Below are 23,533 nucleotides of genomic sequence, written 5' to 3' on the forward strand. Positions count from 1 at the left end.
GACATGATGGATATAATTAGTGTGCTGAATGGCACACTTAAAAATGGTTAAAGTGGTAAATTTTAGCTGACATAACAACAACATATACTTTAGGCTATTTTGCCACAAAGAAGTAATTCTGCCAAAATGAAAAAAGTACCTAGATAGAAAGTGAACATTCCAATTGACATTGCACAATGAAGATTTTCGTACTTGGCTCAGGAAAAAGTAAATGAAATAATAGTAAGTTTAAAATTTGGATTTTTAATGTGGGGGAAAGATGTTCTCACACGTTCTGAGAGGAAGGGGAAGTCTAAGTATTCAACATACTTTCAGTTTATGACAGAGTGACAATATCTCTGACTGCGGCAACGTCCCCAGCACCAGTCTCCTCCACCGAGAGGATGTTCTGGCTGTTCCAGTCTCTCCCGCTTGTCTTCTGCCTTGGCCCAGGTAAGTGTCGTTGCAGACCTACACAGTCACTGAGTGACTCCCTGGTTTGGGGTAGCTTGCTCAGTCTGAATTACGGGTATACAGCTGTCTTGGCTGGCTGTCTACCAAGGGTCAGGGCGCAGGGAGAGCGGCCAGGCTTTGCCTTGGTGCCTGATAAACTACGGCTTCCTCTTAACTTTGAATGCTAGAGCCTGAGATGGTTCACAGCAAACAACTCCAACTGTGTCTGCATGTAGAGCATTATGCGCCGGGGGGTATGGGAAATGAGCTTTTGTAAAACAAGCTTGTGTTTGTGACTTACGACCAGCACATGGTGGTAAAGGGTGCTAAAGTGAGGAAAATGAGTCCTCACACCAGTTCAGCTACTTTCTTACTGCGTAACCTCAGGGAGGTAACTGATGCTCCCTGAGCCGCACTGACCTCCTTTAGAACACTGAAAACCGATGATTCAATTGAGCTAAATTTCTGGGCTCGACCAAAAACACTAGAAATTGTCTTCTCATCTTTTGCTAACTGAAACAAACAGGTCTCAAAGGATTTACATTCCTTTGATGTAAATCAGTTCAGGGCTGCTTCACTGTGACAGTGAGTAAGGGATGAACTGACCGCTAGCTTCTTGTTCCTAGCTGGCCACTGCCTGAAGGACAGGAAGGTTCAGATCATGTTTGGGGACCCACAGGTGGTTCACAGGGGCCACAGAATAGCATTCAGGAAGAGAGGGGCCAGAAAACCAAACAGGAAGGCTAGCCCAGAGCTGGCAGGGTAAGTGATAAAAATAGCTGTCACTTATCGAGTGGTTATTCTATTTCAAGGACTGCACCAGATGCTATACATGCATTATAAGTCTCAAGACAGTTGTGTGAATTCGTATTACTATGGCAATTTGAAAATAAAGAAGTGAGGCTAAGAAAATTTAAATAACGTGCCCAAATTTCATTAGCCATCATGTGGCATGCTCTTGCAATAGTTCTGAGAAACAATGACAGCTGATGAAATAGAGCAGCAGCACAAGAGAAAGAAGGGACTAAAGCAAGAGATGCGGCACTGACTAGATTAGTTCTCAACAGGAACAGAAGGCAGGGGACTTCATTAAGCCATTCAATAAATAAATATTCACCAAGCACCTGTTGGATGCCTAGCACTAGATTCTGGGGAGACATCAAGAACAGAGCAGGCAAAAATTCTGGCTTCCGTTGGGTTAACATTTTAGCAAGGCAGATAAACTATAAGTGAGATAAATAAGAAAAGTAGGGTATTGGCTGGTGATAAGGAAGAAATGACAAGTGATAAGAAGTGATAAATGATAAGGAAGAAATAAGGAAGGGAAAGGAGACATGAAGTGTGGCGAAGAGGGCGGTCTAATTTCAGATAGGATAGCCAAAGGAGGTGACAAAATTAGGAGATGGAGAGGAACCACGGGGAGAAAAGTGAGTTCAGCTTTGGACCTACTGATTTAAGGATGGCAGGATGGTATCTGTGAGAAGATTTTCTGAAAGCAGCTGGAAATTTTGAACTAGGGGTAGAGCTGGAGCTAGAGACTTGAAAGTTAACCGCATAGAGATAAGTGAAGCAAAGGAGAAAAGTGGAAAGAGGACAGAACTTTGGCAAAGATAGATAGATAGAGCATTCTTTCATTCATTCTGAGGACACTTCCTGACCTGGAAGCAGAAACTCGAGCCTTTGCCTTATTTTTACCTCCTTACAAATTTAACGCACCTCTAGAATGATATATACTAAATGTCTTCATGATAAAACTCCTCTCTTTCTCCCCATTTCTATTGATACTTCCTGTGATGACCCTATGATATATACATACACCGTGAAGGAATACAAATGATTTTTGTCTGTGGATCTTATATACTTCAACTACACTGAATTCATTTCTTAGCTCTGATCATTTTTTGTAGTTTTTAGGATTTTCTATCTATATGGTCATGTTTTCTGTGAATGAAATAGTTTCACTTATTTTTCAATTGAGCTGTCTTTTTTTCTTTTGGTTTTTTTTTTTTTTTTTTTTTTTAGAGACCGAGTCTCACTTTATTGCCTTCAGTAGAGTGCTGTGGCGTCATAGTTCACAACAACCTCCAACTTCTGGGCTTAGGCAATTCTCTTGCCTCAGCCTCCCGAGTAGCTGGGACTACAGGCGCCCACCAGAATGCCTGGCTATTTTTTTGTTTGCAGTTTGGCAGGGTCTGGATTAGAATCTGCCACCCTGAGTATATGGTGGCTACCCACTGAGCCACAGGCACTGCTGAGATGTCTTTTATTTCTTATTCTTGATTAATTGCTCTAACTAGAACCTCCAGTACAATGTTGAGTACAAATGGTGAAAGTGGGCATTGTTGCCTTTTCCGATCTTAGTTGGAAGACTTTTAATGTTCCATACTTGAGTAGAATGATAGCTGTGGGTTTTCATAAAAATAGGTTTCATTTTTATGAAGTTTCTTTCACTCCTAGATTCTCAAGTGTGTTTATATGAAAGGGTGTTGGATCTTTTCAAATGCCTTTTCTACATCAATTGAGATTGCCATGTGTCTCTTTTCCTTCAGTCTGTTAACATACTATATTAGATTGATTGATTTTCATATGTTGAATCATTTTTTAATTTCTGAAATACATTTTTCTTTGAGACAGAGCTTCACTCTGTTACCCCAGATAGAGTGCTATCATCATCATAACTCAAAGCAACCTCAAATTCTTGGGCTCAGGTGATCCTCTTGCCTCAGCCTCCCAAGTAGCTGGGACTACAGGCACCCACCACAACACCTGGCTAGTTTTTCTATTTTTAGTAGAGACAGGATCTTGCTCTTGCTCAGGCTGGTGTCCGACTCCTGAGCTCCAGCAATCTACCTACCTCAGCCTCCCACAGCCTTACAATTATGGGCCACAGTGCCCAGACTCTGAGATACATTTTATTTGGTCATGCTGGGTAATCCTCTTAATATGCTCCTGAATTTAGTTTGTTAATGTTTTCTTAAGGATTTTTACATCAATATTCATAAGGAATATTGGTCTGTCGTTTTCTTTTGTTCTGATGTCTTTGACTTTTGTATCAGGGTAATGCTGACCTAAAACAGTGAGTTTAAAACTGTTTTTCTCTTCTTCTATTTTTGGGAAGAACTTGAGAATGATTGCTGTTAAGTATTCTTTAAATAATTAGTAGAACTCACCACTGAAGCCATCTGTCTTTGTCAGGAAGTTTTGTTTACTGATTGAGTCTTCTTTCTTGTCATAGGTCCTCTTACATTCTCTATTTCTTCTTAGGAAATAGTTTATGAGTTTCTAGGAAATTTTTCAACTTCATGTAGGTTATCTTTTTGTTGGCAAAATGTTATTCATAGTGTTCTCCTATAATCTTTTCATTATTATTTCTGTAAGGTCTGTAGTAATGCCCCCACTTTCATTTAGTTTTATTAATTTGAATCTTCTCTCATTTTTCCCTAGCCAACCCAGCTACATTTGCCAATTTTGTTGATTTTTTTCAAAGAATCAATTTTTGGTTTCATTGATTTTTCTCTATTTTTTACTTCTGTAATTTATCTCTGCTCTAATCTCTATTATTCCTTTAGCAATTCTTATAGTACCGGTCTACTAGCAATAAACTACATCTGCTTTTGTTAATATCTTGGAATGTCTTAATTTTACCTTCATTTTTGAAGGATAATTTTGTCAGCTGTAAAATTTGTGTTTGATGAGTTCTTTTTTCTTTCAGCACCTTAAATATGTCATTCCATTGCCCTATGAAATCCATGATTTATTCTAAGAAATTGGCTGTTAATTTTATTGAACACCACTTGAACATGTTAAGTCACTTTCTCCTTCTGCATTTGAGATTTTCTTCATTTTTACCTTTCAATTGGTTGATTATAATTTGTCTTGCTATGGTTCTCTTTGAGATTATTCTTCCTGGAATTCATTGACTTTCTTGGATGTATAAGTTCATGTATTTTATCAAATTTGAGAATTCGGGGACATTATTTTCTTTAAAATCATTTCTGCCCCTTTCTCTCTCTTCTCTCCTTTGTATACTCCCATTATGCTATTTGGTATGTTTGATGATATCCCACAGGTCTCTTAAGTTCTGTACATTTTTCTTCATTCTTTTCTTTCTGTTCTTTTGACTGGATAATTTCAATTGACCTAGCTTCAAATTAGCTATTTCTACTTTTTGCCTGTTCACATCTGCTATTGAAATCATCTATTAAAATTTTCATTTCAATTATTGTACTTTTTCAGCTACAGAATTTCTATTTGGTTCTTGTTATAATTTCTATCTTTTTCAGTATTCTAATTTTTGTTCATATATCTTTTTACCAATTTCCTTTAGTTCTTTGTTTATAATTTTCTTTAGCTCTTTCAGCATATTTAAGATAGTTGAATTATATAGTCTTTGTTTAGTAAATCCAATATCTATGCTTCTTCTGAGACAATTTCTCTTAATTTCTCTGGTGAATGGGTCATACTTTTTTTCCCCTCACTTGCTTCATAATTTTGTATTGTAAATTAGAAGTTTTGAATATTACAATGTGATAGCTCTGGAATCAGACTCGTCTACCTCCTCATTATTTGTTGTAGTTGCTTGCTGGGGTTGTAGTTTTTGTTTGCTTAGTGAATTTTCTAAACTATTTTTGTAAAGATTGTGTTAATATTATTTGGTACATGTGTTCTCTGAAGTCTCTTTTTCTTCAGCTTATGTTCAGCTACTATTTTGACAGATACTTCTTCATCAATCAGGAGCCAACAAAAGAAAACTTCCATCCTTGTTTGCAGATTGGCTCTGTGTCAAGGCATTCCTTTAATGCTTTAGACAGGCTGTGTATCAATCTGCCTTAACTTTCTGCTTTCACTGAACATAAACATCAGCCATAGGTAAAATGTTAGGATTTTTTCAGAACTTTTCTAAGTATGTGCCATGCCCTGGGTATGCATATGGCTTTTTCTTTTTTTTTTTTTTTTCATTTAGCATTAAGTGATCAGATTCTTTTGTGTGTGTATGGCAAACTTCTTTTTTATTTTTTATTATTTTATTTCACTTATTTATTTCAGATGAATATATGGGTACAAACAATCAGGTTACATTGCTTGCATTTTTTAGGTAAAATCCAAGTTGTAGTTGAGCCCTTCGCCCAGGAGGTATGCCATATACCCCTACTTTGCATTCATTAAGTGAGAACTTACTAACCCTCCTGCCCCTTTACTTCTCCCCCTCCCTGCTTCCCCATCCTCTTACTTGAATTTAGTTGTTTTTTTCTTCTTGTGTGAGCATGTAGTAGGTCGTCTATTAGTTTCATATTAGTATTGAGTACATTGGGTGCCTACTTTTCCATTCCTGTGGTACTTTACTTAGGATATCCTCCAAATGTATCGATGTGACTTTAAATTCCCTGGTATAAGTAGGCATTTTCCAATATCCTTATTCTCCAAAGAAACCCCCTCCTCAGTTTTCCTCCCAGGCTTTTAGCATGTCTATTGTTTGCCTACACTATAATATTTTGCCCTGGATGGCAGTGGATTATTTATTTGCCTTTCAGTGTTTATGAGGAATATCAAGTACACAGCCACTTTTCCACCTGAGAGTGCTGAGTTAGATGCCTTCCATCAGTTTTTTATCTTGCCCAGTTATTTTTTTTTTTTGCAAGCATGATGAGAGCACCTGAAATCTACTCTTAGCAACTTTTCAGTATAAAATATAATATTATAATTATAACCTATGGTGTACATTATGTCTCTAGACTTATTCATTCTGTATATCTGCAACTGTGTACCTTGTGACATTTCCCCGTTCTTCCTCCATCTACCCCTAGTAACCAGTGTTTTATATCCAAGGAATGAAAAAATAAACAAGTATCAAGCCAGAAATGGCCAAATTTCTGGCCCGATATTTTCACCAGAAGTTGGGCAAGATCTCAGTAACACCTCTATGTCCTAAGTGGTGCCCAATGAGAGTCCCCAAGGGATGTTTCTCCTAGGACACAGCAGCCTGTCAACTGCAGCTACCATGAGGTATCTTTCCAATTCTCATCTCCTTTTCTAATTCTAGTTGTCCATTTGGGGGGTGGGCCATTAGAGCTATTCGGATGCCCTGCCTGCCCCAAAGGATATAAATATCCATACCAAGGGTGCTGGCCCAGGATGCTCAAAAAAACCCATCAGTCCTGATTCCAGGCAGAACAGAAAAAATGACCTTCTTATGCCCTCTTGGCTATACCACATCACCTGGGACCCTTTGCTTGTGTCCAAAGTCTCAAAAAGGGTCTTTTGAACATTTTTAAGAGCATACTCACCACCCCTGAGTATATTGGCACAAACCTGGTTTTGGTTTTAGACCTGTAGGGAACCACTCCTACCATCTCATCCCTCCAGTGTTCCTTCTCCCTATCCTCCACCACAAACTTCTTTCTCCTCTCCCTTATACCACAGATATAAGCAGAGGCAAATAGATATTTTAGCTCAACTTTGAAGTATAAATAGCACCTTGCCATGTCGAAAAAGTTGGGAAGGAGATTTTAGACAGAGGGAATGTTAATACAAAGAAAACAGGGAATTCTTGGAAAAATGACAAGTAATTGAGCAATAGAGAACTCTGAGTTTTTATTCAAAACCCTAATACAATGTCTTCTCCTATAAAGTGTTCCCTGACAGCACACGAGTCCATCATTCTCATGATCTGTGCTCTCATAGAGCACATACTCTATCAATTCAACATTTATCCAGTTAGAAATTGTACTCAGTTCTAGAAATACAGAAACAAAAAGGGGAATCTTTGCCCTCAAGATTATGGGGGGAAAAAGAAAACAATCTCGTATTATAGCAAAGAGTGTACAGGAGGCAAGAGTGGCATGAGAACCATGCAGAGGTGAGCCCACCTGAGTCAGTGCCCAACCCACTGCACCCTACCTAACTACTCACTAATCTGCTAGACTCCTCTACCAGACGGTGGACCCAGAGGACTGACTATGTCTTATTCATATCTGTATTCCCAGTTTCCAGCCCAGAAACTTGTACATTAAAGGAAACTAATAAACAGGGTCTGAATGCTATGATTTCTAAGGTTTTACCCATTGAATTAGCATATAACCCAGCAAATAGTAAAATGAATGACTTGTTAAATAAAGTAATAATTATAATCTATAAACCAAGGGACCGTACACAAGTGTTATTAGATGAAGGAAGAATAGTTACAGATGAGTCCTTGGGCCACTAAGAGGAATTGAGCCTTAATGTTCTAGGCAGAGAACCTCCAAGAGAAGGCATAGAGATGTGTCCATCCACTGAATAATCATTGGCTTCCTACTATGTGCCAGGCACTGTTCAAGAATGTTCACAACAGTAAACAAGACAGACAAAATTCCTTGCTTTTATGGAGTTTACATGCTGCAGGAGAGGCAGGAGAATAAACAAAACAAATGTATAAGTTATAAAGTATGCTAGATGTTAAGTACCATAGAGAAAAATAAATCCAAAAGTAGCTATGTGTGCAAGGGTAGGTAGGGGGTGGTAGCGAGGAAAAAGTGGTCATATTCTTCATACCTTTCTGAAAGGGAACATTTGTGTAAAAGACCTTATGGGGTCAAAAGAATAAGCCATGTAGATGCCTGGAAGAAGTGTGTGGTAGGCAGAGGAAAACTTCATTTGCAAAAGTTTTAGCCTATTATAGAAACTAGGTCAAAGAGAGAGAAATGGCCAGATCATTTTGGTACTTATGGGGTAGTACCAATCATTGTAATGATTTTTTTCTTTAAGGAAACACAAAGAGAAAACTGTATAGGTCATAAACGTCAGATCAATAAATTATCATAAATGAATTATTAATGAATTATCATGAATGAATAAGTCTGTATAGCCAAATACAGGTCAAAAGCAAAACGTCATCAGCACCCAGAATCCCTCCTTCACAGCTCTTCTGGGCTCTCCCTCCCTCCTCCTCAAAGGCACTTACTCCCCTGACTTTGAACAGCACAGATTTGTTTAACCTGTTTTTTAACTGTAAATAAGTGAAATTATACCCTTGTTTGGTTTTTGTTTTTTGTTTTTTATTTTTATTTTATCTGGGGTTTTTTGCTCAAGATTTTGCATGTGGCATTTGCCCATGTGATTCCAAGAGAGAAAGGGTGGAGATGACAAATATCAGCGTGTTTACATGCTGATGGAAAGACTAGGACAGCAGAGGAATTGATGATGGCAGTGTTCATCTGCCTGGGACCCATATGACAACCCCAGAAGCAGAGAGGAAGTGCAAGCTCACCCAGGAGCTGAGTATCAGGATCTCAAGAGATGTTTCCTCCCCTGCTCAGCTCTTCTCCTGAGAAATTAGAGATCCCAAGAAGGTTGAGGTAGTGGTGATGGTGATTTACACACTGACCACTCAGACATTCCCACAGACCCCACCAGTGGTGATTGCTGAGATATAAGGATAATTAAGGCGTCTTCAGACAAATAAGTAAATAAGGAAGTACAAAACAGTGTGATAACTGCTAAGAATTTGGGAAAAGATTCTAAGGAAGCACCTTCTTTAAGAATCATCGTGGCTCAGCGCCTGTGGCTCAAGTGGCTAAGGCACCAGTCACATACACCTAAGGTGGCAGGTTTGAATCCAGCCCGGGCCCACCAGAAAAACATCAATGATGGCTGCAACCAAAAAATAGCCAGGCGTTGTGGCAGGCGCCTGTGGTCCCAGCTACTTGGGAGGCTGAGGCAGGAGACTCGCTTGAGCCCAGGAGTTGGAGGTTGCCGTGAACTGTGATGCCACAGCACTCTACCCAGGGGCACAGCTTGAGGCTGTCTCAAAAAAAAAAAAAAAAGAATCATTGTGACCATTTCATTTTTTTTGCTCAAACATTGATGGCTCTGAGAGAGGCACACAAGAATATGGCCATTATATGTTATTATTTTTATATTTATAAGTTTTATCTTTTCTACTACTATGTTATGATCTTTTAGAGCAGAAAATATATCTTCTGGTATCATAAAAGAGCACAAAGTAGTAAGAAGACCTGGCTTTGAGTCTTTTTTTTTACACTGATGTCCAGTGACCTCTGAACTCTTTATTGGTATAAGGACATGCTGCTCTACTGCCTCAGTGTCTCAGAACTTTGGTGTCGTTGGTCTCAGACACCACTTTGCCGTCCACTATCCTGTGGGTTGTGGTCTTATGGATGGTTTGCATGGAGTTGCTGTTGTCTAGGGCATCACCAAGGTTGAAGTCCTCCCCATCTTCCAGCAGACAGCGGTAGGTGGCGATCTCAGCCTCTAGCTTGACCTTGATGTTCAGCAGTGCCTCATACTCCTGGGCCTGGCACTGCCCCTCTACCCGGGTCTGTGCCAGCTCTGACTCCAAATGCAGCAGGACCCCATTGAGTTGCTCCATCTGCATGGCGTAGCGGGCCTCCACCTCCCTCAGGCTGTCCTCCAACCTGGATTTCTGATTTCTCATGGAGTCCAGTTCAATCTCCAAGGACTGGACTGTGCACGTCAGCTCCGTGAGCATTGTCTTAGCAGCTCCAACCTCAGCAAACTGTGAGGTGACCACTGAGGTGCTCTCCTCAGTCTGCTGGGATCAGGTCTTGGCCAGCTCTTCTTGGTTCTTCTGAGGCAGCTCATCATACTGGGCCCACACGTCTGCCATGATCTTGCTCAGGTCCTGGGATGGGAGCATCTACCTCCACAGTCAACCCAGAGCTGGCAATCTGGGCATGTAGGACTTTTACTTCCTCCTCGTGGTTCTTCTTCATGAAGAGCAGCTCCTCGTTGAGAGCCTCGATCTCTGACTCCAGCTGCAGTCGAGTGATATTGGTGTCATCAATGACCTTGCAGAGCCCATGGATGTCACTCTCCACAGACTGGTGCATGGCCAGTTCTGTCTCATACTTGACTCTAAAGTCATCAGCAGCAAGATGGGCATTGTCAATCTGCAGAACAATGCGAGCATTGTCCACAGAATTGGCAAAGATCTGAGCCCTCAGGTCCTCGATGGTCTTGAAGTAATGCACCCAGTCTCTGACCTGGGGCCCCTTCTCCTCCAGGTGTTCCCGGATTTTGCTCTTCAGCCTCCCATTATCAGTCTCCCGGTTCCTCACTCTGTCCAGGTAGGAGGCCAGGCAGTCGGTCAGTTCTTGCATGGTCTCCTTCTCAGTCTGGATGCCCCCTATTCCCGCCAACCCCCCAGCCATCCCCATGGCCAGGCCCCCGGACCCCCAGCCACCTCGGAAGCTGGTGGAGTGGGACATGGAGATCTGGGAGCCCAAGCCCCCAGCGCCTGCATAGACGCTGGCTGCGCTGCTAGCAGGCCAGACACTGTAGCTGGGCGCCTGGACTGAGCCCAGGGACTGGTAATTGCTGGAGAAGGTGGTGGAACGAGTAGTAAAGGACATGATGTCAGAAGAGGAGAGGACAAGACTTGGGTGAGCTGGGTGGCTTTGAGTCTTGACTCTGCTATTCATCAGCTATGTAACCCTGGGAAAATTAGTTAACTTTTCTGGGTCTCAGCTTCTTTGTGTATAAATGGAGGTAATAATATCCATCCTGCCTGCCTCACAGAATTGTCAGCATCATTGAAATCATGTATGAGAAGAAGTGTCTGTGCTACACATCCTTGACGTTAGTCCCTGTTGTCAGTCTTCTAAATTGCACAAGCCTATTGTTTTGGACACACAGTAGGTAATCAGTAAATGTCAAGCTTTAATTATATGTCATAAACAAAGCCTTGCAATTTTTGGAGTCTGTAGTTCTCTGTCCTCCATCACCTAATGCCCTAAGAATTCAGAGGTTGGAGTCACAGTGTATAGTCATGACCCAAGAGGAACCATCAGTGTGGGAGGGTGAACTGATCCAGGAGCATCTGGGTCAAATGTCCATTAACCAAGGGTGCCAGACATTGTGTTAGGGGAGATTGGTGGGAGTGTGATTATTCATTTCAGTCTTTCTCCTAACTTTGTCTTAATCCGTCACATCTCTAGGTATAGGTATCAGAGAGCTCTAATGGACTAGCAGAGTTGGGGGAAAGGGTGCAGGTCTTGGGGGTGTGGTTTTAAGGACAGTTTTAAAGCCTTTATTTCTGTGTTTACAGGGCATGTAGTTTCACAGGAAAGCTCAACCCCATCGATAATGAATGGGGTGCTGGGGGAGTTGGTAACCCTTCCCCTGAAGTTTCCCACGGGAGAGAAGGCCATGTCCATCACCTGGCTTTACAGTGGAACATCTATCGCCTTCATAAGACTAAAGGAAGACCAAAGCTCAGAATCCCACGTGACCGACCCAAAACGAAGAGAGCGGCTGAGCTTCACTGGGTGCTGCTCCTTGCAGCTCAGCAACCTGATGATGGCAGACACAGGATCTTACAGAGCCCAGATAGCCACAGAGACCTCTACAAAGTTTTTTAATTATACTTTGAGGATCTTTGGTGAGTCTGAATGTGGAATTTAATTATATATGGACTAAAAGGTTATGCATTTCAATTCTATGTGACCACCCATGTACACTGTGGCCTAGTGGTAAACAGCATAGCATTTGGCATCAGAATGCAGTCCAGCAGCATAGGCACTCAATAGCACAGCACAGCCAGGTAGGGGCAGAGCTGACAATGAACCTAAGTCTTTTGACTCTTGTGGCAGAATCACCTCACTCCCCTCAACCAATCAAATGTTCCCTTTCATCAAGAAATGTAGCAAAACAAATGAAGTGAACTATTCATGATATGGTGGCCATGTGTATTACTTGTAGCTGCCACGTAATCTCACAAAGCCTCCATGGGACAGACACAATCTTTATCCATGAGGCATCTAGCCTCAGTTACAGTAACTTGCCTACAGGCCCAGAGGGAGTGGGTGGCAGCATCTCCCACAGAACCACCCTGGCAACAAAGGCTAGCGTGACCTGATACAGTGGTCTATGTAGAGGACAGTGTGTCTACCTGCAAAGTGCTCTGTAAGGATGAGCTGATAAAGAGAAATGTCTTTTTTGTCAAGGTTATTTAATTTCTAACAATATTTTCCCCCAGACAGCTCATGTACATGACTAGTCAAAACTCTCCCTCTCCAGGATTAATGAATGAATGAAAACATCCATAACATAAAATTATGAAAAGTGTAATGAGGTAGCTTATGCATTAATACCAGAAAAAAATCTTTCTAGCAATCAATGATGTTCAGAGATGCTGTGACTAGCTTTGGGGTAATCGCGTAGCAGCAATGTTCAACAGGAGACTCAACCATTAAATCGGCAATCAGACTAGACAATGTTAAAGCAGCTGAGATTCTTTAATTCTTGTCTACTAGGGAGCTCAGGGTGTCTAAAATTCACCCCAAGTTCTTTGGGTTAAGACATGGTACCCAAAAAAATCACTGTTAAAATGAAATGTCTCCACAAACAGGTTACATGTTAACCTTTAGTATGTCCTGAGTATTGAACAGGTTGACCGTGTTAGATTAGTCAAAGTCATATCCTTGAAAGAATAAGACACAGAACAGAGATTCTGACAACAAGGGCAAAATGGCCTTGGAGCAGTGTATTAGTTTCCTGAGCCTGCAGAAACAATATACCACAAACTGAGTGGTATCAAACAACAGAAACTTATTCTGTCACAGTTTGTGCCCGAAATCCAAAATCAAGGTGTGGGCAGGGTATGCTCCCCTGGAGGCCCAGGGCACAGTCTGTTCTCTGCCGCTCCCAGCTTCTGGCTGCTGTCAGCATGCCTTGGTGGTCCTTAGCTTGTGGCCACATGGCTCCAGGCTCTGCCCTCAAGGTCACACTGCCTCCTCCTTTTCTTTTTGTTTTCGCCTCTTCTGTCTGTCTCAAATATCCCTTGGCTTTTCTCCTATAAGAGTACTTATCAGTGGATTTAGGGTGCATCAAATAATCCTGGATGAGCTCTCTAATTTAATTCCTTCTGCAAAGACCCCTTTCCCCAAATAAACTAATATTTAGATTCTGTGAATTAGGACATGGACATATCTTTTGTGGGGTCACCCTGAGTGACCAGTCATCATTGAGGCAGTGCTAGGACACTAGACAGAGAAGAGAGACGTGTCCAGTGGAATCCCAAGAACAGACCCCACACCAGGCTCCATCACATTAGCTGAGACACTGTTCTGGCACTGTTGGGAAGTATGACTTCTCCCGCAATAGCCACACTCCTGAGGTGGTTTTTCAGGGCTTTTTAGCGTACCTCTTCTCCAAGGCACATACGCAGCTGTGTAAACTATACCAACTTGTTTTACACTGGTACAAGGGAATTTCAAGGTATGCACTATAGAGGTTTTTTAAACCCCCCCCCCAAAAAAAACGTTGATCAATCTCTCAATATGTTCCAGGAAAGGAATGGCTAAGATTTGATTTGATGGGCCAATACCAATTAATTGGAAGTGACTGCGTAGAGTTCAGTGTTAAGAAAGATGTTGACACCATGTTATATTTATTCATAGAGTCTTTTGAGGGTACAATATACTGTCCTGGGCACTTGGAATAAATACTTCAGTGAGCAAAACAAGGATCCCTGCCCTGGTGGAACCAACATTCTAGATGGGAAGTGAGGCAGGTGATAAACTATACATATAATATATAAACAAGTGATGCACAGTACATAAGGAAGCTATGAGTGCTATGGGAAAAGGAGAGATCAGAAGAAGGAGCGTCAGGAGTGCCAGAGAGCTAAGTCAGTTTTAAAGGGAGTGCTCAGAATAGCCCTCGCTGAAAAGGTAACATTTGCACCAAGACCTGTTAGAAGTGAAGGAGTAAGCCAGGCAGATATCTGGAGCAAGAGCCATCCAGCACAGGTGGAAAGTCCCCTCATGCATGACATGCTCAAGGAACATCAAAGAGGCCAAACATCCAGGAGCAGACCGAGGGGATGAGGCCAGAAAAGAGAAAAGGGGGCACATCATGTGAGGCCCTAAGAGCCATCACAGGCTTCTATGCTCAGTGAGATTGAGAGCCGTCAGAGGGTTTTGCAAAAGTAATGAGATTGGACTTACTCGTTCACAGGATCCCTTTGGCTTCTCTGTTGAGAACAGAATTTAAGGGATAAAGGTGGAAACCAATAGAATGATTAGGAAGCCATTACAACAACCCAAGCAAGCCCAGATGCTGGCTTGGATCAGGGTACGTGTAGCAGTGGAAGTGGTGAGAAGAGGTTGGATCCTGAGCACATGTTGACAGTAAAACCACCAGGATTTCCCTATGTGGAAATGTGAGATGAAGATACGAGTCAAGGATGAGTCTGGGAGTTTTGGCTTCAGTAACTGGGAGAATGCAGTTGTCATCAACTAAGGTGGGGAAGGCCACAGGTTGAGTAGGTTCTTGAGAGACAAATAGGAGTCCAGGTCTTCTTAACTCCAAATCCAGCTCTCTTCCCATCCATGAGAACTCTGTTCTGGCAAGATATGAATACACATATTCCACAACTCCTACTCGGTTCTGAACTTATAGCATTACTCTGCCCCATCTAATCAGAGAGTGAGAGTCATTCTGTTCTTTGTTGGGTCACCTTTACTTCAACTTCAAGCGAAGAGTAGCTCAGTGGCCTTTTCTATTTGTTCTCATGTTTCCAGGAGAGCTACTGACATCCTACTAGGAGAGATTTCCTGGTTTTCACTCTCAGAAATATTTGTGGCACATGTCACCTCAAACACCCAAACATATTGCCCTTCTTTGGTCCCCAGAATCTCCCACATGCTCTGTCAGTTTCTTCACTTCTTCCTTCCCTAACTCTGTGGTTCTCCATGTGTCTCTTTCTGTCTTGCTGAACTTCTGTGTCCAGGTCACTTTCTCGTCACTGGAGCCAGCATCAGATACAGTGAGAAGCAGGATCCCCACAGATTTGTGGGAAATATGATTCCCCAAGGAAGTGATACTTCCATCTGCCATCCTAGTTAGGGAATTCAGATGACAAAAGAAATAGGGCAGTTATGCCTGGTCTCCTGTTTTCTGACCTGGCTGAGGTGGCCATCAGAGTGCTCAACTTGGTCTCCAAATTGTCTTCACACAGGGGCAGCATGCAAAGGCTGGAAGGGACCCCAGGGGTAAACTGGGGCCTGCAAATGTAAAGTGACCAGCCCAGAATTACCCAACTAATTGATGGCAACTCAATTCTTTCCCCTCCTACTCCTCCCACTGCCACCCCTGTCCCAAACTAATGTCACCATCATTTGGCTGTCCCACACTCTGCTACAGTCAAGTGGGCAATACAAGCTGAGTCATTTGCAGAGTATACAAGCCATAACACACAACGAAAGTAGAATACAAAATGTTGAGATGAATATTTTTCACAGGAGGCTGAGCCAAGCCATTTGCTCTTAATTTGGGTCTTTTTTCTTCACACAGAAAAACTGAGGAACATACAAGTTACCAATCACATTCAACTGACTGAGAATAAGACCTGTGAAATCCACCTGGCCTGCTTTGTGGAGAACTCAAGTGACACTGTCGCATTCACGTGGCAGACCTCAGGAAACATACATCAACATAGTCCAAACTTCACTATCTCCTGGGACCCCAGAAATTCCAGTGAGGACAACTATACCTGCATAGCCGAGAACCCCGTCAGCAATTTATCCCTCTCTGTCTCTGCCCAGGCGCTCTGCAAAGGTAGCAGTCTGCCTCAGATCTTGCTAAGAGCCTTCTGCACCTTTCTGGGGTGTAGCATGTCCCCACATCCTATGTGGTTCCCAATACAGTGGCCCAGTGGGAGGCAGCTGAACAGTGCTGGGAGGGGATGGGCTCTCATGGCTCCCAAAGGTCTCTCCTTCCTTCCTCCCTCCCCTGCCTCCCCCACCCCCTCCTCCCGCCCTCTCAGAGCCCACGAGCAAAGGCCTCAGGAAAGCAGGCTTGCTTCATCCCCAAATCCACCGGGCTCCACCCTGCCCTGCCTGCCACATGGGACACCCACTCCCTCAAACCTGCTCAGACCCCCAGAGCCCCTGGGAGTGGACAAACCTACACAGCCCCTAAAGGCAGCTGAGAAGAGGCTGCGTGGGGGCCTCACTCTATGTGTCTCAAGTGCCACTTCTTTTCTCTCTTTTCAGGCATTAAGAAAAATCCAGACTCGGATAGCATATGGATTATTGGGACTACTGTATTTGCAGTCATCCTTATCTCTGCAGTACTGTTATGCTGTATTGTTTGGAGAAGAATAGGCAGGTTTTCTTTCTTGATACTTGTCTGTTCTCCAAGGTACCAGGGATTTAGAGTGTGGGACCTGTGATTCCCAAGGATCTCTGGTGGAGGACAGGTAAAGGGAGGAAGGATGCAAACCCTGGCTCAACTAATCCACTGAGATGACCCCTGATGTGACCACACACCTACTAATATCCTGAAGGAGAAGACCTCCAGCCTCAGGGCTGCCTTCCCTTCCTTTGGGGTCCTCTCCCACCATATCCTCTAGAGAGAGGCCCATGGGGTGGTGGGCAGAAGGTCTCTCTCACTGTAGCCACACAGTTCAGTGTTCTGATTTTATCTTTCAGATTCCCATCACTTCTCTCCCCAGCAAGCCCAGGGTCCTGGTAAGCATCCAGATTCTTTTTTTTTTTTTTTTTTTGAGACGGAGCCTCAAGCTATCCCCCTGGGTAGAGTGCTATGGCATCACAGCTCACAGCAACCTCCAACTCCTGGGCTCAAGCGAGTCTCCTGCCGCAGCCTCCCAAGTAGCTGGGACCACAGGCGCCCGCCACAACGCCTGGCCATTTTTTGGTTGCAGCCATCATTGTTGTTTGGCGGGCCCAGGCTGGGGATTCGAACCTGCCACCTTAGGTGTATGTGGCTGGCGCCTTAGCCGCTTGAGCCACAGGCGCTGAGCCAGCATCCAGATTCTTAACTCGCAGTCATAGAACAGATGGGAAGGGCCCAACAGAAGTGGAAAGGGGGTGACAAAGGGCTGGAGAGAGAAGAGAGTCAGAATGTCAGTACCCAGACAGACCCCAGGGTGCAAGGGGAGTTGATCTGTAACCATGGGACCCAGAGCATATGAGCTGTCACTCACACAGTTTCTACTGGTGAGATCAGGGTCACTGTCCACCCTACTGATGAATAAACTAAGTGCCAGCAAAAGGGCTTCTCCACTGCTACCCGGCAAATACAGAGCACAGAGAGGACTACAGCAGCAAAAGCACAAAACCTTTTCCCATAAAAAAAAGTCATACCTATTTGGTTTGCACAGAGACTAAGAGATTCCCTACTGTCCAGCCTGGGTGTGGGCAGTGGATAGATGCAGTCAGAAGGGATGATTCTGGTCTCAGAGTGGCTGAGTCTCATTTCACAGATGAATGATGCATGACATTATTTATATGGGAAAGGGCATGGGATCTGAAGTCAGAAGGCATCCATTCAAGTTCCCATCTTGTCACCTTCCATGTGACTTTGCACAAATCAGTTGAACTTTCTGAGCTTCTAATTCCTCATCTCTAAAATAAAATCTAATCCGCTTAAGGACCTCTGAAATGTTGAATTCAATATCCCGTACATAAAATGACTGGCTCCATTCTGTTCACCAGTGAGGTGTCCCTAGTTCTGTGGGTAGTGCAGAAGCTTCCTGATGCACATGAGGGGCCTAAGGGAGACTCTGAAGCTTTAGGGTACCTCAAGATCACCCTCAACCCCAAGAGATGAGGTCAGAAATAGACAACATGGCTGAGAAGGTTCTGGTCAACCCAGAATAAACCCTATGGAAGGCCAATGCTTCAGACAACAGCCTACTTGGGGACAGAATGTGCTCCAGGAAAGGCAAAGTTCCTAGGAGAGCAGCCCCAGGCTCTTCTGCCCCTGACTGTGCCTTCCTGTGTCAACAGCACCACCCCCAAGGAACACAGAGAATGCGTCGGTCTCCCCAGGGAGCAGTACTGTGTATGCTTCGGTCACTCATCCCAACAGCAACAGGGTGAGTCCTTTCAGCTTCATAATCCATCACTGTCAGTCACAGCCATTACTCATAGATTCGTCACCACTATCATCTGACTGATCAAATGACATACACCACGGAGGGAAGGAGAGGGCAGCCACATCAGCTTAAAGCTATAAGCAAGACCATTTCAGAGTCTGCTGTCGTTTGCTGCTCTCACCTGAGGGGACGTTTACTGATGCCCTGCTTGATGCTGTTGTCTAACTGCTTAATGCACCAGTAAGTCTCTCCAGCTTAGTTACAAGCTCCCTGGAAGTGCAAATCATGTCTTCCTCTCTCTTCCCCTATACCCTAACAAGACACTCAGTAAATAGTTGCCAAATGGATCAACATTTCCTTAAGTTTGAAAGCTTCCTAAGGAGACAGCTCCACAGCAGGGGATTGGCTCCTCACTCTGGATGCAGGGGGGTAGGGGTGTCAAAGGACCTCAAAAAGGGTGAAGGAGGCAAGAACTTGAGACTCCTCCCCTCTAGCAACATAACAGGATGGACTTGGTCACGCACCAGGAACTCCTCTGTCACACATCGGCAACTGCCCATCCCCTAAATAAACCACCTGCAGGTGGCATGGTTCTAAATAATACTATACCTTCTGAGAGGCCAATTTTCATGTCTTGTGGAAAAATAAGCCAAGAAAACTCAGCATTCTCCAAAGAATGGAAGCAATGGTCCAAGTACACATCTTGGATTCCCCAAGCAAATCTCCCCTCACACAGCCCCTCATGGGTATCTATGAGTAGCCTCCTTGAAAGCCCTCTTGAATTTGCTGAAACAAATTTAAATTCAAATCAAGGCTGAATTAAACAAACCAAGAAATTAATCTTCTACAAATTTGGAATGTTTCTGAGGTCCTGATAATGCTTTAGATATTCTTTAATTAATTTAAAGTATCAAAAAATTTGAGGCTCGGCGCCTGTGGCTCAAGTGGCTAAGGCACCAGCCACATACACCTAAGGTGGTGGGTTTGAATCCAACCTGGGCCCGCCAAAACAACAATGACAGCTGCAACCAAAAAATAGTCGGGCATTGTGGCAGGCGCCTGTGGTCCCAGCTACTTGGGAGGCTGAGGCAGGAGACTCGCTTGAGCCCAGGAGTTGGAGGTTGCTGTGAGCTGTGATGCCACAGCATTTTACCCAGGGGGATAGCTTGAGGCTCTGTTTCAAAAAAAAAAAAAAAATTTGAGCAGCTAATTGGAGGGGCATGGGGAGTTCTGCTGTTAGCACTGTGCATATGGGGAGAGCCATGCTTAAGGTTGGTGTTCATACTTTACCAGTCCCCATGCTTGAGGAGGCCCCCATAACACAGTGACCAAGCAGTTAGAATTATAGTGAAAAATTCTAACCAGAGGAGGCAAAATGGTAGTTCCAAGTGTAGCTAGTAATAATCTAGACAAAAGATATGATAGCCATTTGCTACATAAGTTAGTTCTTTAAAGTGGAGGAAGGAAAGTAGAGTTGGATGCAGGACAAGAACTATGCCTTTCCCTACCTTTCTGCCTCTCTCTGGTTATTGAGCCCACTGGTTTCCTGGAATCTGGGGTTCAGAAAATGCCACTAAACTTCCCAGGTCTGAAGGCTGGTGATGCTTGGTGTCCTGCTAAACATACCTGGTCCTTCTTACTGAAGAACTTTGACATACTGCCTGTCCTATCCATCTAAATGTGTATGAATCTCTTAGTCTGTATCAACCAAATGAATATGATTCTTTTTACAGGAAATGGAAAGCCCAACACCTATGGAAAACAATGATTCTGTCACAATTTACTCTACAATCAATCATTCCAGAGAGGTGAGTCCCCTGATTGCCCTATGTTCTTATGTTCTTACCTTCCTCTTCAGATTTATAATTTTACAAATAAAACAAAAGTAAAAGGGTCATTTTGCACATGCACAAATAACAGCAGGATACAGAAAGTCTCAGGACATCACCAAAATGTAACCAGGAAGCTATCTTATATTAGGATCATTGCCCATAACTGATATTTCAACCTACTTGTTTTCTAATTTAATCCTGCCTTATGCTATCAGTGTTCCTACTAGCTTCCTGGGGATGGTCTCCAGTCCTCTTTCTATGCCATGAGGACTATTTACTGACTTCAGTTTCCTCTTTTACCCATAGAGTAAACCCACTTCTCCTAGGGCAACTGCCCTTGACAACGTCGTGTAAGTTGCTGAAAGGCCTCAGTGGAATCGGGGAAAAACACATCATATGCTGATCCCATGGAGAGGATAAAAAGCAAGAAGCTTGGGTTTAATCCTGGCAACAGAATCTGAATATCAAGGATTATTACTTCCACTCCTCCAGACTTGAACCTGCTTATTAAAGTCAGATACCATCTGATACCAAAGGATAACATCATTTCCATCATGTTATCTAAATAATATTTTCTAGGGGTTGGGGTTGCAGGAACACTAAGACTACAGCATGGACCTTCACTGACCATGCTGTCCTGAGATCCACCTCTCTGAAGAACTCAACCCTCCTAGGTCCAGGGGTATTATAGGCAACAGGGATCTTTCACACAGGACAACCACGTCTTGCCCCCCACCACCTATTCCTGAATATGGAAGAAAAGTTTGTTTGGGGCAAAATGAAGGCATTCTTCCAGTTTCTTTATCCTAAAACTGGTGTAACAGGACTCTGTGTGCACAGAACTGGGCTTATTTTGTATTCTCTATCCAAGAAATATGTGTGATTACCCCAGAGACCTTCTCTACCCTATCAGTAGTAGGGTTACTTGTCAATATAATTTTCAACTATGGTGATGGTGCCTCTTTTGGAGAATTTGCTGATAAACTCAATAAGCAAAAAACTTCCCAGCTAGAAGAGATGAAGCAAGTGTCCATCAACAAATCCAGAATGCAATTGATATGGAGAAGTCAGAACAGGCACTGATTCAGAATTAGCATTACCTTTTTGATGTCCAGAGGAATAACATTGCTATAGCTTTGGAGGTTACTCACTGGAATGGCTACATCGAGTACACAAGGAGGTAAAGAATCACCTGGACTCTCATATCTCTGTGCAAAATATGATGCATCAAAACGAATGATAAACTTTCTGTCGCTTTCTGGTTATTGAGCCCACTGATGGAGAAGCACGTGGCGCAGAGCATTTCTGTAGAGCAGGAAAAGGAGACAGTTGCCAATTGCACTGCAGATCTAAAGCTGCTCACAAAGAAGGCTAAAGCACAGCCAGCTCTGTAAATGTGTCTTTCCCAATTGAGACAACTAGGAACAGTTAATTAAAGGAAACTAGTCAGTGTGACGAAATCCTTCCATATTTCTGTCTATACTGAAGTTAGTTTACCTTCCCCCAAAATGAAAAGTTTGAGTTTTATATAGTGAAAGAACTAAATCTATTGGCCAGTGAGATGTTTCTCATCCTTCTTATTCTGCATTTTGAGTTGTTACTTGATCACTTTTGAATAAGAGGTTTGTTTTTGTTAAAATGTGCTGCCTAGCTAAAGATTTCCAAGTTATGATTTAAATTTGTAATTAATTCCACCATCTTGCCACAAAATGACAATTGGCACAAGAAAAAAATAAATAAATAAATAATATTTTCCAGCCCACAGTGGACCAAAACATGCTTCAGACACGCAAATGAGTGTGACTTTCTCCTTGGTAACTAAACAAATAGAATTATGGTTGACAGAGAGATTACGGATTTCAGATTTTGGGATTTAATATGCTCAATTTGTGCAACATTTACAGACATACCTCCTGGGATATGTTACCTAACCTCTTGGAGCTTCAGTCTCCTAAACAGAAAAAGGAGGAAGATGGTAATGTATTAGCTCCATCACTCAAGCCAAAACTCAAAATCATCCCTGACTCTCTATCATCAGGTGCTTTGAACTCTACCTCAAAAATATGGACATATCCACTTCTCTCCAAGCCCTGGACTTCCACCCTGTATCCAACCATCACCACCCCTAACCAGGAATCTGACTATAACCTTGGAATAGCTCTCCCACTTTTGCTCTTGTCCCCCTTCCACCCATTCTGCAAAGATAGCCAAAGTAATGCATTTAAGATAAGCAGATCTTCCATTTGCCTGCTTATAACCCTGCAGGCTTCCCATTGAACTCAGATTGAAAACCAGTCTGCATGACCCTGGATAGCCTGGCCCATCTCCGGCCTCAGCTAGCATCAGTTTCCCCACACGCTCTCTATTTGGCCTCTCTGATCTTTAGCAGCCCCTCCATGAGAGAAAAAGTTTCTTTACATTACTAGAGTTTTTCTTGTTTACTTTTTTTTTTGTTTGTTTTTTTTTTGCAGTTTTTGGCCAGGGCTGGGTTTGAGCCCATCACCTCCAGCATATGGAGCCGGTGCCCTACTCCTTTGAGCCACAGGCACCACCCTTTTTTACCTTTTTTTTTATTAAGTCATATACACATAGATGATGAATACAATTATGCATATGTGAGGTACAATGTGTTGACTTTTTTTTTAATACAATCTGACTACTAGAGTTCTTTCCATCTGCCTGAAGGCCCTCCTCAGCTTGCTGGGTTCCTCCTTGTTCTTTAGTTTTAACTTAAACATATCACCTCTTAAGAGAGACTTCCCCAGCTACTTTATTTAAAATGGATCCTCTTATTATTCTATTACATCTTCCATGCTGTTTATCACGTGATGAAATATTTATTTTTTTTATGTCTATTTCCCCCCACTACACCATATGCTACTCAGGAGCTGAAATGATGACTGTTTTATTACTGCAACTCTAGCACCTAGTACAATATCTAGCATGTTGCAAAGTTTCAATAAATATTTTTAAATAAATAAATATGTAATGGGGTTTCATGAAAATGATTAAGATGATAAACCTGAAGCTCTCAGCAGTTCCCATGACATAAAAAAGCTCAATACTGTCAGCCATCATTGTTGGGATTACTACCAATAAAATTAGTATAAGTTAATAAATAATAACTTATTATTTTTAAATTACATCCCCCTGAACTCACAGAATTTTCTCACAAACCTTCCACACAACAAGACATGTGACACAGACTAGCTCTTAAGACCCCAACATTCAAAGGGAGAGGGACTTTGGAGCAGAAAGAGAGGCGTGGAGTAAGGAGAAACTGAAATAATGGCTGCAAACAATATGAAAGGAAAACAATATTTACCAGAGTTAAATTAATCTCAGAAGCTGGCTGTTAACTGCATTATCAGTCAGTGGAATGGGACAAGACAGAGAAAGCTGAATC

At 42.7% G+C, this 23,533-nt stretch overlaps 1 protein-coding gene and 2 pseudogenes across 2 annotated transcripts; 2 read left to right on the forward strand and 1 right to left on the reverse strand.

Annotated features, from left to right (window-relative positions):
• Positions 1–176: 176 nt before the first annotated feature.
• On the forward strand, positions 177–20,709 carry SLAMF6 (SLAM family member 6). Its single transcript, XM_023516367.1, has 10 exons — positions 177–207; positions 316–432; positions 11,498–11,830; positions 15,748–16,011; positions 16,449–16,614; positions 16,808–16,836; positions 16,887–16,925; positions 18,207–18,295; positions 20,029–20,103; positions 20,434–20,709. Exons 1-10 carry the CDS (start codon positions 177–179, stop codon positions 20,479–20,481), a joined length of 1,191 nt encoding a protein of 396 aa, XP_023372135.1. The 3' UTR covers positions 20,482–20,709.
• LOC100950227 lies at positions 9,464–10,888 on the reverse strand (annotated as a pseudogene). The gene has a single exon (XR_154115.3). The product of XR_154115.3 is annotated as a keratin, type I cytoskeletal 18 pseudogene (transcript).
• LOC100953796 lies at positions 20,535–21,382 on the forward strand (annotated as a pseudogene).
• Positions 21,383–23,533: the final 2,151 nt, after the last annotated feature.

The sequence above is a fragment of the Otolemur garnettii genome, unplaced genomic scaffold, assembly GCF_000181295.1.
Source record: "Otolemur garnettii isolate 467f Iridium unplaced genomic scaffold, OtoGar3 scaffold00091, whole genome shotgun sequence".
NCBI lineage: Eukaryota > Metazoa > Chordata > Mammalia > Primates > Galagidae > Otolemur > Otolemur garnettii.

Coding starts and splice junctions, on each gene's coding strand:
- SLAMF6 (XM_023516367.1), top strand. CDS start 177: ATGAAGATTTTCGTACTTGGCTCAGGAAAAA. Junction 16,615..16,807: donor AGGTACCAGGGATTTAGAGT/GTGGGACCTGTG, acceptor CATATCCTCTAG/AGAGAGGCCCATGGGGTGGT. Junction 16,926..18,206: donor CCAGCAAGCCCAGGGTCCTG/GTAAGCATCCAG, acceptor CTGTGTCAACAG/CACCACCCCCAAGGAACACA.